Source organism: Zingiber officinale, chromosome 8A (assembly GCF_018446385.1).
Source record: "Zingiber officinale cultivar Zhangliang chromosome 8A, Zo_v1.1, whole genome shotgun sequence".
Classification (NCBI taxonomy): Eukaryota; Viridiplantae; Streptophyta; class Magnoliopsida; order Zingiberales; family Zingiberaceae; genus Zingiber; species Zingiber officinale.
In genome coordinates, this window is record NC_056000.1 from 85,787,723 (window position 1) to 85,806,424 (window position 18,702).

At 38.4% G+C, this 18,702-nt stretch overlaps 2 protein-coding genes across 2 annotated transcripts; both read left to right on the plus strand.

Moving 5' to 3' along the window:
- The first annotated feature begins 1,809 nt into the window (after window positions 1–1,809).
- LOC122011036 (putative receptor-like protein kinase At3g46340) lies at window positions 1,810–13,239 on the plus strand. The gene is made up of 5 exons (XM_042567483.1): window positions 1,810–2,055; window positions 2,131–2,215; window positions 10,674–10,980; window positions 13,013–13,099; window positions 13,155–13,239. Exons 1-5 carry the CDS (start codon window positions 1,810–1,812, stop codon window positions 13,237–13,239), a joined length of 810 nt encoding a protein of 269 aa, XP_042423417.1.
- A 751-nt stretch (window positions 13,240–13,990) lies between these two features.
- LOC122009811 (senescence-induced receptor-like serine/threonine-protein kinase) lies at window positions 13,991–17,965 on the plus strand. The gene is made up of 13 exons (XM_042566103.1): window positions 13,991–14,116; window positions 14,193–14,324; window positions 14,385–15,410; window positions 15,491–15,629; window positions 15,715–15,786; window positions 15,871–15,942; window positions 16,018–16,098; window positions 16,175–16,326; window positions 16,407–16,630; window positions 16,706–16,832; window positions 16,912–16,977; window positions 17,051–17,240; window positions 17,324–17,965. Exons 2-13 carry the CDS (start codon window positions 14,246–14,248, stop codon window positions 17,763–17,765), a joined length of 2,670 nt encoding a protein of 889 aa, XP_042422037.1. The 5' UTR covers window positions 13,991–14,116; window positions 14,193–14,245; the 3' UTR covers window positions 17,766–17,965.
- The last annotated feature ends 737 nt before the right edge of the window (window positions 17,966–18,702 follow it).

Sequence of the window (18,702 nt, forward strand, 5' to 3'; positions counted from 1 at the left end):
ATACCACTGCTCATTTAATTTTATAATTTTTTTTATAGTATAGTATTAATTTTCAATGAACATATTAATAATGATTCTTTATCTTTTTGCATATTAGCAATGAAAACTAAATAAGAAAAATATTTTTATATTATTCCTGAAATATATTTAATTGCATTTGATTTAGATCCTAACTTTAAATTAGAAGTTTTATAAGAAATGTTAACTTTGTATTATGACGCTTTAATTCTAATTAAAGATTTTTCTTCTTCTGATCCAGTTAATATTATATATAATGTTAGAATTTATTTATATAATCTTTATAATCAATATTATATAAAATATGGTATATAACCTAATATTTTTGAAACACAACATATCACTAGTAGTAATTTAAAATTTACAAAAATACAACTTTTATTAAAAGAACAAATGAAACATTCACGAGGCTCCTCAAGTTCCACACATGAACTTGAGAATTATTTTATGATTTCTTTTGATTTTAGTTAAGTAGATAGCGAAAATTTAGATATCCTAAAGACGTGGTCACAGAAGGCTCAAAACTTTCCCGTCCTCTCCGTGGTCACTAAAGAAATTTTAGCTTGTCCAGTGTTAACTGTTACTGTGGAGCAGATGTTCAGTGCCGGCGGTAACATATTAGATGGATGATGATCGACTTCGTTTCCCGACTCATTGGAAGCTCTAGTATTAATCGATGATTGGACTAGAGCTGAGAAAAGAATCCAAGGAATACAACTTTTTGATAACGAAGTTAAATAATTTGATATCGAAGGAACCAATACAATGGGAACAAGAAATGAAGTGAATAACAATGTTACTTCTTAATGTAAAATGATAAAAATATAAATGAACTACTTAAGCTTTGAATCCCTTATACCCTAAGGGGATACATAGTCAATTTAAATAAGTACAAATCCTTTTTTAAATAAATTTTAAAATTTAAAATTTTTAATATAATAATCTTTAACTGTGATGAACCGTGTACCGAACTATAAACTGGCGGTTCCGAACCATTAACCGTAACTATCTTGGAAGGTTAAGATTAAGGGTCAACCTCTTAGGAACCGTCAAACCGACAGTTTCAAACGGTCGGCTCTGAATCGTGATCAGGTTTACCTAAGTGCATTGCTTACTTGGAAGTGTTATTTCTTACTGAAATTTTCAAGAGAAAAATCTCCTTTATCCACCTCAGTAATGAGTTTCTGATAATATTTTGCAGGGATTTGTCTCATCACAACTTAACAGGATCGATAACAACTTGACGAGATCGATAACTGATGCTCTGGGGTATTTGCCATCGCTCAGAGCTTATAAGTATTATTTAGTCTGTATTTATATATTTATATTTTTCCTAATGCAAGCTAATGAAGTGAAAACAAATGAAGAAGTAATTTTGTTATTTGACTAGATGCAGGGATGGAGTTAGAAATTTTATATCAAGGAGGTGAAATGTATGTATTTATGTTGAGGAAAGGTGACCATGTTGTTACTTCTCATTCTTCTCTCTTTTAATCCTATTCATATATTTTATACATTTTTTATATTTAAAAATTGAGGAGGGGTGGCCACCGTCATCGCCCTCCATTTGGCTCCATCCCGGCCTACATGCAGAGATTTGACAGATAACCAACTTAGTGGAGTCATTCCTTCTGTTCTTCTTGAGAAATCTCAGAATGGTTCTATTACTTTGAGGTTGATCCTCTTCTTGAAAACTATACTCATTGCTTCAGTCTTGTTAAAAAAGAAGGTTACTGATTCAGAATTCACCAGCATGAATTATGGAATAGTACGTTTTAACTCTTCAGCAAAATGCATCATCGATGTGCTCCAAAATGGAGGCACCATCAAGAGCTCCAAAATGGAGGCAAATATCATCTTGAAAATAAAAAATTCACGTACAAGGAATTGGAGTTCATTACTGATAACTTTAGCAAGATCATCGGAGAAGGAAGGTTCGGAACTGTTTACTATGGCCATTTGGAAGATGCTACTAAAGTTGCTGTCAAGTTGCTAATCAAATCATCTTCACAAGGAAAAGAAGATTTTCTTTCTGAGGTAACTGATTCGAGCTGAATTGCATAAATAAACAGAAATCTGAAAAGTGGCCACTTAAACAATTTCATCTTTCAGGCTGAACATTTGTCAAGGGTCCATCACAAGAATTTGGTTTCTTTGGTTTGTTATTGCATGGATGAAGATCATTTGGCACTCCTATGTGAGTTTATGCCCAAGGGAAACCTTAAAGAATACCTCAAAAGTTCTGAACTCATGAATCATTACAGTTGCTGAAAATTGATATCAATCATAAAATTATTCTCATTTGCATCCTCTTGATGCCCTGTGAAGGTACTATGTTGGATATAATTATTCCTATTAGGTGGTCTTATTTGTAAGTTGTATACGTGAATACAAACCGAACCCTTTAAAGTGATCTAACTTATGTCCAGTGAGTTTCGGGTAATTGGATGTGGATTTCATATGTGTAGAACCTTTAGTCCCGCATCTATTATCATCTATATGCTGATAATAGATGTTCAGTATATATGGACTTATAGTCCCACATCTATTATTATCGATGGGCTGATAATAGATGTCCACTATATATAGGGTTGATCTCTAAGGGCTTTGACCTAAAACTTTTCGGCGCCGTCATCCCCTAAGTCCCTTGGAAGACTTACCTTTCTTTCCGCTGCTTCTTCTTCCACAGGATCTTCTGGATGACGCCGAAGGACAAAGATATGTCATGTTCTCGACGAAACCAAGATCCATGCTTATATATTCTTGTTTTTCCTATTTGAATTCTTATATCGATTGTTTAGAATTCATGCGGCTTAGATTTTACGAGAACTTTCAATTGGTATTAGAGCAAAGGTTCTATTTCGTCGTTTTTCATTGACAATAAAGTTTAGGTTTTTCTTGATTTGTTATTTGTATGCTAGATTAAGTCTTTCCTAGTCAATACAAATTTTTAATTGTCGAAGATTATATAAGAGAAAATTAGGATAGACTTATTTTTCAAGTTTTTTTGTATTTCTATGAAGAATACGAAGAACGATGAAAATTGTCACCGTTTAACCTAATTTTAGGTAAAATTGTGATGGTTTAATCGATTGCTTTGGTCGAGCAATTAATTGTCAAGTCTAAAATTTTGAACAGAAATATTTAAAATTTAAATAATTAATAGCCTTAAACTCATGACTACATCAATTTTAATCGATTAAGTTTGATTTAATGTTTCTTCGAGAAAAAAATGCTACTGTTTCATTGAAACAGTAAAAGAAAGAAAAAAAATTAATATTTTTTTAAAGAAATAATTAAGTGATTAAATAGTATTAAATAGTAATACTATTTAATTATAGAACTCGAAGCTTTAGCTTCTTAAGGAAGGGTTCTATGTATAATCACGTAGTCATATTTAGTAGGCTTTCGAATCGATTGGATCATACCAATCGATTACTATAAGGTATCAATCGATTAATAAGTCTAATTTTATATTGTTAAGGCTGATTAAGTAATTTCTGTTCGAATTAAGTTCCTAGTATTTTCTTGGGTCTATCTACACAACGTGCTACTAAGTTGAACTAATGTGTCGGCCCAAAGGAAGACACCTTAGGTAGGTTTAGTGCATTTTGTGTTGGTAAACATATATATATGCTACAAGTAATCGACCCAAAGGAAGGTTACTTTTATGCCAGATATATGCATAAGATAGCTTACAACTATAGAATAAAATATTATTTTGTTCAGATCATGCACAAAATATGTCGGCCCAAAGGAAGACATATTTTGTGGCCAATTAAAGTTGTTGTAAGCTATGAACCAAAATATAACTTATATAAAGTATCATATTATGCACACAATGGGTCGACCCAAAGGAAGACACATTGTGTGGCCAATTAAAGTTTGAGTTATATTAGAGAGTATTGCTAATAAATAATGTGTCGGCCCAAAGGAAAACACATTATGTTGTACTTGGTATCTCATAAAGAGCCCATTTATATGCATTTAAAATTTTATTTTATTTGCATAATTTTATATTACTTATATGTCCTTGACTTTAGTTAAATCGTGAGCTTAAATAAATTTCTCTTTTCAATTTCAGTACAATCTATAACTACCAGCATTAATAACATCCCAACACTAACTAGTTCGAATTTTGCTGAATGGAAAAAATATGTGACCGTAGTCTTAGGCTGCATGGACTTAGACTATGCATTAAGGAATGATCGCTCCACACCTTTGACCAGTGCTAGTACTATAGAGCAGAGGGCTGAATTTCAGCCGTGGGAGAAATCAAATCGTATGTGTCTAAGTATCATGAAACTTTCCATACCGGCACCAATAAAAGGCTCAATAACGGAGGGAGAAGATGCTAAGAGTTTCCTGGACCAATTAACAGACCGATTCACCTCAAATGGAAAGGTCGAGACTACCACACTTCTTACGAAGTTGGCAACCATGCAGTATAATGATAAAGGAAACATAAGGGAGTACATTATGGAGATGTCCAATATAGCGATAAGTCTGAAAGCATTAAAATTCGATATGTCTGAGGGTATGTTAGTGCATTTCGTCTTGATGTCTCTGCCTGCACGGTTCACTCCTTTTAAGATATCATATAATACTCAAAAGGAAAAGTGGACATTGAATGAGTTTATTGCCCAATGCATGCAAGAGGAGGAGAGACTAAAGATTGAGACATCTGAGAGTGCTCACTTAGCATCTAGTTCTCAAAGTACGAGCAAGAAACGAAAGAGAATCAATAAGAAAGGAAAAGGAAAACAAACTGTAGATTCTGGAGGCAATGGCCATAAGGAGCACAAGAAAGGTCATATGAAAGGAATCCACTTGTTTCTTTTGCAAGAAGAAAGGTCATATGAAGAAAGATTGCCTCAAATACGCTAACTAGCATGTAAAGAAAGGTAAACTTCTCAACTTTGTTAGTTCGAAAGTCAATTTAGCTATTGTACCCACTGACACTTGGTATATAGATACCGGTGCTACTACTCACATAAGTGTCACTATGCAGGGTTGTCTCAGGAGTCAACTTCCACTTGATGGTGAAAGATACATCTATACAGGAAATGGAAAGAAGGCTAAAGTCAAGTCAATTGGTGTTTTTAGGCTTTGTTTAGGAACCAATGTCTTTCTGGATTTAGAAAATACATTTATTGTATCATCTTTTTGACAGAATTTAATTTTAATTTTTTGCTTGGACAAATCAGGTTATTCTTGTTCATTTAGAAATGGAATTTTCAGTATTTTCTTTAATTCAGTGTTGGTTGGCAATGATTCCTTGGTTGATAAGCTTTATAAATTGAACACCTTTACTCCTATAGTTGACAACGTGATAATGCATAATATAGGTACAAAATGTAAATTGACTAACGAGAATTCTTCCATATTGTGACATAGGCGTTTAGGACATATGTCCAAACAATGCCTAGAAAGGTTAATGTCACATGAAATTCTTGATTCCCTTGATATGTTAGACTTTGATGTCTGCATAGAGTGTATCAAGGGGAAGATCACTAATAAAAGGAATAAGGGGGCTAGTCATTGTAGTGATGTTTTGGAACTAATACATACGGATATTTGTGGGTCATTCCCTAAGGCATCTTGGAATGAACACACATATTTTATTAGCTTCATAGATGACTATTCCAGATTTGGCTATCTGTACCTTATTCATGAGAAATCACAATCTTTGGACATGTTCAAAATTTTCAAAGCCGAAGTTGAACTTCAACTAGGTAAGAAAATTAAAGCTGTCCGATCTGACCGTGGAGGTGAATATTACGGTCGATATGATGAATTAGGTGAACAACGTCCAGGACCTTTTGCGAACTATCTTGCTGAGTGTGGAATTATACCTCAGTATACCATGCCTGGTACACCTAGTCAGAATGGTGTAGCTAAGCGTTGCAATCGAACCCTAAAAGACATGGTAAGAAGTATGATAGCTTTCACTTCTCTACCAGAGTCCTTGTGGGGTGAAACACTAAAGACTGCAGTTTACCTACTTAATAGAGTACCTAGTAAGGCAGTAACTAAAACCCCATTCGAGATGTGGACGGGTAAGAAGCCTAGCATTAGGTACTTACACGTCTGGGGTTGTCCAGCTGAAGCTAGGCCTTACAAGCCTAATGAAAGGAACTGGACTCAAGAACGGTTAGTTGTAATTTTATAGGATATTCTGAGAAGTCAAGAGGGTATAAATTTTATGATCCTTCTAATAGATCCTTCTTCGAAATGGGAAATGCCAAGCTTATTGAGGACAATGGGAGTAATAAAATCAAGGAAGTATCTTTTGAGGAAAGCATTGGCGATCCTTCTATGGTTACTACTAGTGCGATCAGTAACGGTATGGTTACCATACCACACATTATGGGTATCACACATCTAGTGAGTGTAGTGAACCAAGATATTCCCATGACATCTCCAATGCAATTGGAGGAACCTGTCACTCAAATTAAAGTATTGGCCCATATTGATGAGCAAGTACCTCAACCACCTCAAACACAAGTGCCTTTAAGGCGATCCACAAGGGAACGGAGAACCAAAAATTCTCGTGATTATGTTTATATCCAAGAGCATGATTTTGACATAGGGTTGGAGAGTGATCCTACATCTTTCCAAGAAGTCAAACAATGCTCTAACCCTGAAAGGTGGATTAACGCTATGCAAGAAGAGTTAAAGTCTATGGCGGACAATGATGTTTGGGAACTTGTCGAATTGCCTGAAGGAAAGAAGCCCGTTTGTCACGCCCCGGAGGAGTCCCTGTCCGAAGAAATTTCGGCAGCACCTCCCCTGTACAACGGACAATCTGAAACTTTCTACAGTCACTATATACCTCAGCCACATGCGGCTGGAATAATAACATGTAAATAAACCATCACCACGCAGTTTATATAGAAACAAACAAAGCAGTAATAAGATGACTCGAAAACAACCCTACTCAACTACACTCGTAAAGCTCAAATCCGATTTTTCCTACTCCACTACACTCATAAAACACAAATCCGACAAACTCACCTCTTCTGCCTTCCAGGCAGACATGTAGTAGAACAAAACCAAATCATATCAAAATCCATCGACAAATATAATCCATACAAACTCCAAGTATCTAAACAATACAAGATCAAAACATAATCTAAAACATAAAATCAAAGGATAAGTAAACAGTCTTGTGGCTGCAGGGAACTAGCACTACGTGCAGTGGGGACTAGCGACTGGAACTGCTCCGGACAGCCTCAACCTGAAAAATATAACAACAATGGAGGCGGGGTGAGTCCAACACTCAGCAGGTACAACTGATATGCAAAATAAAGTAAATAACAGACAACACTAATCATGCGTACAGTCTCCTGAATACGAGAAGGATAAATGCAACTGGGACAAAAACAGGAGAAAACTGTACTAACTAGGATCAAGGTATAAAGGTAACTGGGTCGTCAGACCGAGAGTGTCATAATCCTGTATGCATGTCAATCATATGCATCCAAATAAATGCAGTAAGTAAATGCAGCAAACACAAACAATAAATGCATCATGTATATGATGCCAATGACATGGTCACCCCTGACGCTAGTCAACCATCTCACACACAATGGTGAGTCCGAGTGGGTAGGGCTGTGACAACCGTGCACTCTGACATCACTGCCCCTTATGAGTGACCGAGTGGACGGGATGCTGTCGGAGTACATACATACTCCTACCCCAAATCATAAATGGGGGAGCGCAATGCTCTCATCTCCTGGTACACGATGACGGGGAGGACTCTCTGCGGGCTACCACGCTGAGTTACACTACCCATGAGCGGACCAACGGAGCCAAACAAAGTCCAACTGCCTGCCGGCTACAACGCTGCTACACTAAACCAACGGAGCTAAACAGAGCGGAACTGACTGCCGGCTACCACGCTGAGTCACCAGACCAACGGAGCCAAACAGCAGAACTGCCACACACCTGTCTGATATACCACTAACCCATGAGTGGTGGTGTGTACAGATATATGTAACTGGCGATGTGCTCACAATAATGGAGCAGACAATCACACAGCATGCAATCATGCAAGATGATGCATGACACTAAACATGGCAATATCACAAATAGCATAGCATGCTCTATACATAAATATAAAATGTGTACCACAAGATAATAAATCAAATAGAAGGTATACAGACAGATAGGGTATCAAATAAACCTTAGGTCCTGAACATAATGTATCATGTGGTTGGGTCACTACCTAAAGCATGTATGATCAAATAAATAATAACATGCAATGCATAATAAGTAAACAAGCAACATGTAACAGATCATGTAGTGACCAACCGAAACAAATGGAAAACACAATCATTGCTATATGTTAAACACTTTATTATGCATATCAAAAGACATAAGTCAAAGTACCCGCCTCTGACAAAAGAAAGGTCCAATTCCGACTCCGAGATACTCGTCTCGCGTCAAAGTCCTGTAATACATAATATACAGATTTAGTTAATTACATATAAATTAATTAGCTAAATCAAATCCTCAAACCTACCTAATTCAACACATATAATTTAGCTATTCAACTTGTATCAAACAGCTAAATCAACTACTTATCTAACAAGAACCCTAATTCACACATAATTCAATATATGTACCCAAATTAACCATTCTTGTTAACTCTGTTGATGATTCCAACTTCACAGAACAGTACCTCACCTTCTGAATTCCACCTTACTGCTCGGATCTATCTTCACAGCCTAAGCTAGTTGCTGTCAAAACAAAGGTAACTGCTGGAAACCTAAGTAACGCTATCCAGATCAAAGAGATCAAGAAATCAACCAAGAAATCTTTCCACCACTACAATCCAACAACAAAACATAGTTTCCCTTACCTCTTCGATCACAGCTAGGGCACGGTAACAACATAGACAGCACAACCGTGAAGAGTAAAACTAGGGCACAGATGAAACTCAGTCGCCGGTGCTAGGGCACAGGCGACAGCGACTCTGGTTCGGGTAGAGAGACGGCAGCGGCACCGAATACAAACTAGGGCAGAGGAGTTTGGCCCGTGCTATCGGACCAGTGGCCGGCGGAGGTGGATCAGCGTCGGCGACGTCTATTGTCGCTAGGGCAGATAACAGGTGGCGCCGTGAGATGGGAGTCGCGGGCTGAGCACAGAAGAAGAGACCGGCAATCGGCTGGCTTCGTGCGGAAGAAAACTCGACCGGCGGCGGATCTAGGGCACAATCAAGTGGAGGCTCGGATGAGGCTTCGGTGCTAGGGCAGCGGCAAGGGACCGACGGTGTCGTGCGGGCACAAGCACAGAGAGGAGAAGGTGTCGGCTTCTCCCTTGGTCCGGGGCTTATGCACGCGTGGGAGAGGAGAGGAAGGAACCGCCGAGTGGCCGGCGGTTAGGGCACGGAGGAATCGGGCGCGCGGCGAGGGCTCGGGCAGGCAGTCGGGCACGAGGGGGAGGCGTCGGCGCGAGAAGGATTGGGTGAGAAGGAAGTTTAGGCATGGGGAGAAAAGAAAAATAAATAAAAAGATAAGGAAAAAGGAATTTATAAAATAAATAATTCCTCGCTTAAATGGGTAGCCTAAACAGACTTTTCCTGGGCCCTATTTTTATCCCCGTCAACTCTTCCATACGAGCTCTGAAAAATTCCCGAAAAATTTCTAAAAATTCCGAAAAATTCCTTTATTAATATTCGCCTATTTTCGGTATTTTACACCGTTGGCTGTAAATGGATATATAAAACCAAGCGGGATTTAAGGGGCAATGTCGAAAAGAATAAGACTCGTCTTGTTGCCAAGGGATTCACTCAAAAAGAAAACATTGATTACAAGGAGACTTTCTCACCTGTGTCGATGAAAGACTCCCTTAGGGTAATCATGACACTTGTAGCTTATTATGATTTGGTGCTATTTCAAATGGATGTAAAGACTGCATTCCTCAATGGAGACATAGAGGAGTCTATATATATGGTGTAACCAGAGAACTTTGAGTCTAACGACTCAAAGCACCTAGTATGTAGATTAAAGAAATCCATTTATGGTTTAAAACATGCATACCGTCAGTGGTATCGAATTTGATCAAGTGGTTACCTCATTTGGATTTAAAGAGAACCCCGTCAGTGGGAGCAAGTTTATTATACTTTTTATATGTGGACGATATATTGCTTGCGAGCAATAATAAAAGGTATGCTGCAATAAACCAAGTTATTTCTATCTAGTAATTTTGAAATGAAAGATCTTGGTGAAACATCCTTTGTTTTAGACATACAGATCTATCGTGATCGTTCAAGAGACATTCTTGGACTTTCACAACAGACCTATATTGAAAAGGTGCTTATAAGGTATGATATGTAAGTTGTACACCTGGTGATACACCTATGTCAAGAGGTGACAAGTTCAACTTGCAGCAGTGCCCACGACTTGAACTTGAAATAAGGGAGATGGAGCAATTCCCATATGTGTCAGCAGTGGGAAGTCTCATGTATGCACAAGTTTGTACTCGACCAGATATTACATTTATAGTGGGGATGTTAGGCAGATATGTTAGTAACCCAAGACCATCACACTGGAAAGCGGTAAAGAGAGTGATGCGGTATTTGCAAAGAACTAAAGGACATATGCTCACGTATTGAAGATTAGATCATCTGGAGGTGATTGGATATTCAGACTCCGATTTTGCTGGATGCTTAGATAGTAGAAGATCTACTTCAGGCTATATTTTTATGCTTGCTAGAGGGGCTATATCTTGGAAGAGCGTCAAGCAGATGCTAATAACCACTTCTACTATGGAGGCAGAGTTGATAGCATGCTATGACGCGTCTAATCAAGGGATTTGGCTGCAGAACTTCATCACAGCATTTCAGATCATTAATGGCATTGACAGACCACTGAGGATCTACTATGATAATAAAGCCGCAGAATTTTATGCCAAGAACAACCGCAGTTCGTCGAAGTTTAAACATATCGACATCAAGTTTCTAGCTGTTAAAGAAAGAGTTCAGTGTTGTCAGATTATGGTAGAGCACATCAGAATAGATTCCATGTTGGCCGATCCACTCACCAAAGGCTTGGTGCCTAAGGTGTTTCATGCGCATGTTGTGGATATGGGAGTCCTTTTTATGGAAGAAGAACTCATCTAGTGGGAATCTGTATTTATTTTTATTGCTCTACATTTAATAATAAAGACAAACATTTTATTTTGATTATTGTACGTACTTAAAGTTCAAAACATTAATGGGAATTTATATGTTTGTTTGACACTCTGACTATGATATCATATTTACTACTGCTATTTAGCATTTGATGTTTGTAAATATGATATAGATTCCTTTTGGAATCATACAGTTTGGATCATGATTTGCTATTGCAGTTTAGCATAAAGTATTTTGCAAATATGATCTGACCTCTTTTGAGGTCATTTTAGGATCAGTTGGAAATTGACATGTATTGATCACATTTCATGTAATTTCCACTCTACACATCCACATCTTGATCCATGTTATTAATGATATTGGTATTGTGATTACTGTTGGGACCTGTTACAATCATATACAGTAGCTATGACCTCTTTAGTCCTATACCAATAAAGTTAATGAACCAGATTGTTTACAGTTGTATTATATACCAATAAAGTTTGATATCAACTAAAGTTTTACTTGTATTTCACGTACAACTCACATATAGCCCAAGTGGGAGATTGTTGGATATAATTATCCCTATTAGGTGGACTTATTTGTAAGTTACACACGTGAATATGAACTGAACCCTTTAAAGTGATCTAACTTATGTCCAGTGGGTTTCGGGTAATTGGATGTGAATTTCATATGTGTAGAACCTTTAGTCCCCGCATCTATTATCATCTATATACTAATAATAGATGTTCAGTATATATGGACTTATAGTCCCACATCTATTATTATCGATGGGCTGATAATAGATGCCCACTATATATAGGGTTGGTCCCCAAGGGCTTAGGATGATCTTGATATAGCTTTTGGTTCCCCATTGACCTAAAATTTTTCGTCGTCGTCATCCCCTAAGTCCCTTGGAAGACCTACCTTTCTTTTCACTGCTTCTTCTTCCACAGGATCTTCTGGACGACGCCGAAGGACAAAGATATGACTTTTCAATCAGGTTCTTTGTCATTATGTTTATGTATTATTAGTTTCTTATGTCATATTCTCGACGAAACAAAGATCCATGCTTATATATTCTTGTTTTTCCTATTTGAATTTTTATATCGATTGTTTAGAATTCATGCGGCTTAGGTTTTACAAGAACTTTCATACTAACCATCTCTTGTCATATATTTCAACAGCTAGTCACACCGATACACCTTTGAAATGGGAACAACATCTCCGAATTGCAATTGATGCCGCACAATGTTGGCACAAACTCCTAATAGAATAGCTTTTTCCTTTGTCACTTGGCAATGAACATACATGTTTCATTTGTGTTCAGGACTTGAGTATCTGCACACGGGATGCAAGCCTCCACTTGTTCATAGAGACATGAAGACCGCGAACATACTCTTGAGTGAAAGACAAGAAGTAAAAATAGCCGATTTCGAACTATTCAAGCGTTTCCAAGATGACAACACCAGTCAAACATCCATAAGATTGTTGGCACTGTCGGATACCTTGATCCAGAGTATCTGACATCAGTTTATTCAGTTCATCTATTTGATGCCTGCATTGCTATTACATGCTCATACCCACCAACGCCTTATGGAATTCTACTTATCTAGTACTGTGCCAATAACCAACTCAGCTAGAAGAGCGATGTGTATAGCTTTGGAGTGGTTCTTTTGGAACTCGTGTCACTGGAAAATCTCCCATATTTAAAGATCCAGAAGACATTCACATAGTTCAATGGGTTCAAAAAAGGCTTGCCGATGGAAACATAGAGGATGTGATAGACACAAGTCTATGCAGAGATGGAGTCAGGAATTCAACTCGGAAGGTGGCCAATGTCGCATTGGCAAGCACTTAATGCACTTCGAATAGGAGGCCGATGATGACTGATTTGGTGATGGAGCTAAAGGAGTGCTTGGCAATGTACACTAATGGAGATAAGATGTTGGAAGCACTGAGGTACACTCAAGATCTAATGATTCAAGTCTTCTGTGATTTCACATTTATGATACAGAAGGTCCTTCGGCTCCAGTTCAGATCCCCTGTCCCCATTTTCCTCTGTCCTCGTATCACATTATCGATTCGACGGATCAGATTAAATTTCAAGGATGCTTTGCACATCACGAGGATACTGTATATATTTTAAAGATGTCATGATGTCTTGAAATTTAATCTGATCCGTAACTACTTCGGCTCAATGATGTTTTCCATTTACAGTGACTGTGTGTCCAGATTGATTTCTAGTTTTGATTTGGGTTTCTATTTATGTGAATATTTCTCATCATTTTACAACATCGAATAGGTTCGATCATGTTTCTTATTGGAAGGTTTTTTTTTTTTGGTACGAGGAAGTGTTTCTAGTATAACTTAAAAAAAAAATAAACTCATCGACTAGTTCTGGAGTGATCGATCCGATCTTATGAAAATTTCTCATTAATCATCAAGATAAATCGGGAAACACACACGGTGGACAGATCAGAAGTCTAGCATTCTTTGATTGCTTATTTCATTTGGAGAAAAAATTTCTACAAATACGTTATAGCTAGGATTAAACCATCATAAATATCTGGATGATAACTTGAATATCCTATAGATGATAACCTGAATATCCTATAGTGACACCGTAACTGTAGGGACAATTTCATGTGATAACAAATTTTCATTATATGTCTAATAAAATATCATCAATAATTCGAATGTGTGGATGAAACCTACTCAGAGAAGCCTAGGGCATCTTGATCATGATCTCTTTCTTCTCATAAAAAAGCACAAAAAATCCATCGTTTTCCAAGTCAACACCATTGACCTGTTGTCCTTTTTTTAAGCTTTTGCGAGTCTTGCCTTGGAGTGCTTCTGGGTTAGGTAATATCGCAGATCAATTTCTTTATTCTCCAAAAGTTGATCATGGCTATAAAGTAACTATGAAGACGAACAATTCTGCGTTGAAGTTTGACTTTGTAGCTCTCTGCTGCCAACGTATGTTTTGTTTCAAGTCGATTGTTCCGTCTCCTACGCAACATTTGCATTATCCTCTGCTACCTTTTAAATGCAGAGGAATTGAATTAACACGATTTCAGTGACAATACGGATCGGCAAAGGACGAGAATGGATCGCCGGCTCTTGCTTCTTCTACTCCTCTTCCTCTTGGCGGCCACCGCCACTCAAGTTCAGGGACAGCCGCCAGGTACTACGCACACCATTCTACTTGATCCCGCCATGCAACTTAACTCTCAAGCTTCTGCAGGCTTTATCTTCATCGACTGCGGGATCGATCCAAACTCCTCCTACGTCGACCCAAACCTCGGCCTACGTTACGTCTCCGACGACCAATTCATCGACACGGGCGTAAACTACGCCGTCCCGATGGCCAACGTACCTTCTTACCTTGCTCGGAGATACTGGACAGTGAGGAGCTTCCCTGAGGAATCTCGCAACTGCTACACCTTCAAGTCAATCAGCCAGGGCTCAAAATACATCATAAGAGCAGTCTTCTTGTACGGAAACTACGACTACATGAATAGTCCTTATGTTCGGTTCGATCTCTACCTCGGAGTCAATCTCTGGAAGACCATAAACCTGACGGATCCTTCTGAAAACATCTTCACTGAAACAGTCAGTGAAGCCACGGCTGATGTGATCTCAGTTTGCCTGGTCAACACCGGCCACGGAACTCCTTTCATCTCTGGCTTAGATCTGAGGCCTGTTCCGACCTCTCTGTATCCTCAAGTCAACTCCTTAACCACTTTGGTCAACTTGTATAGAATCTACATGGGGAATTCTAGTTGGATCAGGTATCCTGATGATCCATATGATCGCAATTGGTTCGACTTTGACACCCCACCTTCATGGAGTGTGACATCCACCAATTCCAGCGTCCAAAACCAGATGCAAGATCAGTTTCGGCCGCCACAGAAAGTCATGCAGATTGCAGCATACCCTACCAATTCCACCACACTTCATCTCAGCTTGGCACCCGATCCAGGAGACCTGACAGAGTTCTATACGGTCCTCTACTTCTCCGAGCTCCAGCCAAATGCCACGAGGCAATTCTTGATCTACCTCAATGGAGCCCTGCTGAACGACGGCAGGCCTTTGGCTCCAACCTACCTCCTCTCCGACGTCGTATTCAATTCTAATCCAAGTTTAGGGTTTAGTGAGTGCAATATAACTCTTGTTGAAACAAGAAGCTCCATGCTTCCACCTATCATAAATTCCTTTGAGGTCTTTACAGCAATGAGAAATGCAAATGTGGCATCCAACAGCCTAGATGGTAATGCAATGACAGCAAAAGGTTAATTTAACAACTAATCTAGATGATAAAATTATAACTAACAAGATCTTATTTTTCAGTGGATGCAATGTTGGCAATCAAAGGGTGGTACCTGGTGAGAAGAAACTGGATGGGTGATCCATGCTCTCCACAAGCTTATACTTGGGTTGGACTGAATTGTACACTGAATAATTCTGGTGTTCCAATGATCACTGCAGTGTGAGTTCTTTCAACTCTGCAGAGAAGCAGATGAATTACATGAGAACTAGCTAAGGATTCTTAATTTAGATTCAATTTTTTGCAGCAATCTGTCATACAGTGGATTGACAGGTAAAATAACCTCTTCCTTTGCCAACCTAAGCGCACTGCAGTACTTGTAAGTGGTAATTCTCACTGAAATATTCAAGAGAAAAATCTCCTTCATCGACTTCACTAATGATTTTCTGCAAACATTTTGCAGGGATTTATCTCATAACAACTTAACGGGATCAATACCTGATGCTCTGGGGTATTTGCCATCTCTCAGAGTTCTGTAAGTATTATTTAGTCAGTATATATAAAGTTAAGTGAAAACAAATGAGTAATTGTGTTATTTGGCTACAATCAGAGATTTGACAGATAACCAACTTAGAGGAGCCATTCCTTCTGTTCTTCTTGAGAAATCTCAGAATGGTTCTATTACTTTGAGGTTGATCCTCACCTTGAATACTATACTAGTTTCTTCCATGAAATATTATTATTAATGCAAAATTCTGTAATGGCAGAACTGAAGGCAACATTTGTCTAGGTGGAGATTCTTGCAAGACGGTGAAGAAGAAGAAGAATTTAGCGGTTATCGTCATTGCTTGTGTAGTTGCAGTTGTGTGCGTGTGCTTGGTGGCTATTATCCTTCTCTGCATACTGAAAAAGAGAAAAGGTTAGTCTTGTTGCAGAACAAGGTTACTGCTCCAAATTTCACCATCATGAATTATGGAATAGTACTCTTTAACCCTTCAGCAAAATGCACCGTCAATGAGCTCCAAAATAGAGGCAAATATCATCTTGAAAATAGAAAATTCTCGTACAAGGAACTGGAGTTCATTACTGATAACTTCAGCAAGATCATCGGAAAAGGAGGGTTCGGAATTGTTTACTATGGCCATTTGGAAGATGCTACTGAAGTTGCTGTCAAGTTGCTAACCAAATCATCTTTGCAAGGAAAAGAAGATTTTCTTTCTGAGGTAACTGATCCTAGCTGAATTGTATAAATAGATACAAATCCGAAAAGTGGTCACTTGAACAATTTCATCTTACAGGCTGAACATTTGACAAGGGTTCATCACAAGAATTTGGTTTCTTTGGTTGGTTATTGCATGGATGAAGATCATTTGGCACTCGTATGTGAGTTTATGCCCAAGGGAAACCTTAAAGAATACCTCAGAGGTTCTGAACTCATGAACCACTTCAGTTTCTGAAAATTGATATGAAGGTGCTAACAAGCTCTTGTCATATATTTCAACAGCTAGTAGAACCGATACACCTTTAAAATGGGAACAACGTCTCCGAATCGCCATTGATGCCGCACAAGGTAGACACTAATTTATAAATAGCTTGTTCCTGTGTCACTTAGTAATGAACAATCATGTTTCATATGTGTGCAGGACTTGAGTATCTGCACATAGGATGCAAGCCTCCACTTGTTCATAGAGACGTGAAGACTGCGAACATACTCTTGAACGAAAGACTAGAAGCGAAAATAACTGATTTTGGGCTATCCAAGACTTTCCAAGATGACAATACCCTTCACTCATCCACAAGGATTGTTGGCACTATCGGATACCTTGATCCGGAGTATCGCATATTAGTTTATTTAGTTCATCTATTTGATGCCTGCATGGCTACTACTAAAGCCTTATGGAATTCTACTTGTCTAGGTACTATGTCAAGAACCAACTCAGCCAGAAGAGCGATGTGTATAGCTTTGGAGTCGTCCTTTTGGAACTTGTCACTGGAAAATCTCCCATATTTTGTGATCTTGAAGACATTCACATAGTTCAATGGGTTCAAAAGAGGCTTGCCAATGGAAACATAGAGGATGTGATAGACACAAGGTTATGCGAAGAGGGAGTCATGAATTCAGCTTGGAAGGTGGCCAATGTTGCATTGGCAAGCACTACACACACTTCAAATAGGAGGCCAACAATGACTGAAGTGGTGATGGAGCTAAGGGAATGCTTGGCAATGCACACTAATGGTGATAAGATGTTGTTGAAGCACGGAAGCAGTGAGGTGTACTCAGAATCTATTGATCCGAGCCTCCTAGAACTTCAATATGTTGGAAGCATTTCTGATACCGAAGGCCCTTCGGCTCGATGACGTGTTGCACTTACATTGGCTATTTGTCAAAATTGGTTTCTAGTTTTGGATATGCAAATTTGAATATGCTTCCATTCATGTGTCTATTTCTAAGCTTCCGCTTGTGTTACCTTAGACATTTTGTATATTGGATCTTATCTCACTATTCGGTGGGCTAACATGTTGTTTTATAATAGATGGTTTTATGCTTTTTCGAACAACCTCATTAAGTGATCTAATTGATGTTAATTATGGGTTTGTACTATTGGATGTGAGTTTATGAGTAAAACTCATTAAATCGAATTCTATTCTGTAGGACTGAATTGAGCGAAAGAGGGGAGGGGTGAAATATTGAGCTTTAAAAATTTCTTTCCTTTTACAAAACAAATCAGATAAGCAACAGAAAAAACTCGGCCGGTTACTTGATTCATAGTCCATCAACTACTACTCCAAGGTTCACGATCCCTTGGACTATTTTCGAATGGGCAATCCACTAATATTCACCTTTCCAAAATCATACAGGAATGAAGAGACTAGTAATAGGATACTATTTGTTTAATTTAAATGCAATAAACTAAATATACCAACAACGTATGATGTAGAATATAGACGTAGGCTATTGAAGGGCCTCTCGGCTTAACAGTAGAAGTCTTGTTGGTGCGATCGACCTCGAGGGTTTCGATGTTTGATAATGCACCTAAGTTTAGTTAGGTTGACCAAGGGTTGATCCAAACAGAATTTGATGTTTAGAAGAGAGAAGTCTAGTCAGGACTAAATAACTAGCAAGGGTAAGTTCTACCGCAGGTTAAGCAGGTGAGAAGTCTACTAAGTGATTAGTCCTAACTGAAGGTTAGACAAGGGGAAGTCCTGGTGAGTGAAGCCGGACCCTAGTGAGTGAAGCTAGGTAGTGGAAGTCCAGGTGAGTGAAGTCAGACTCTAGTGAGTGAAACTAGGTAGT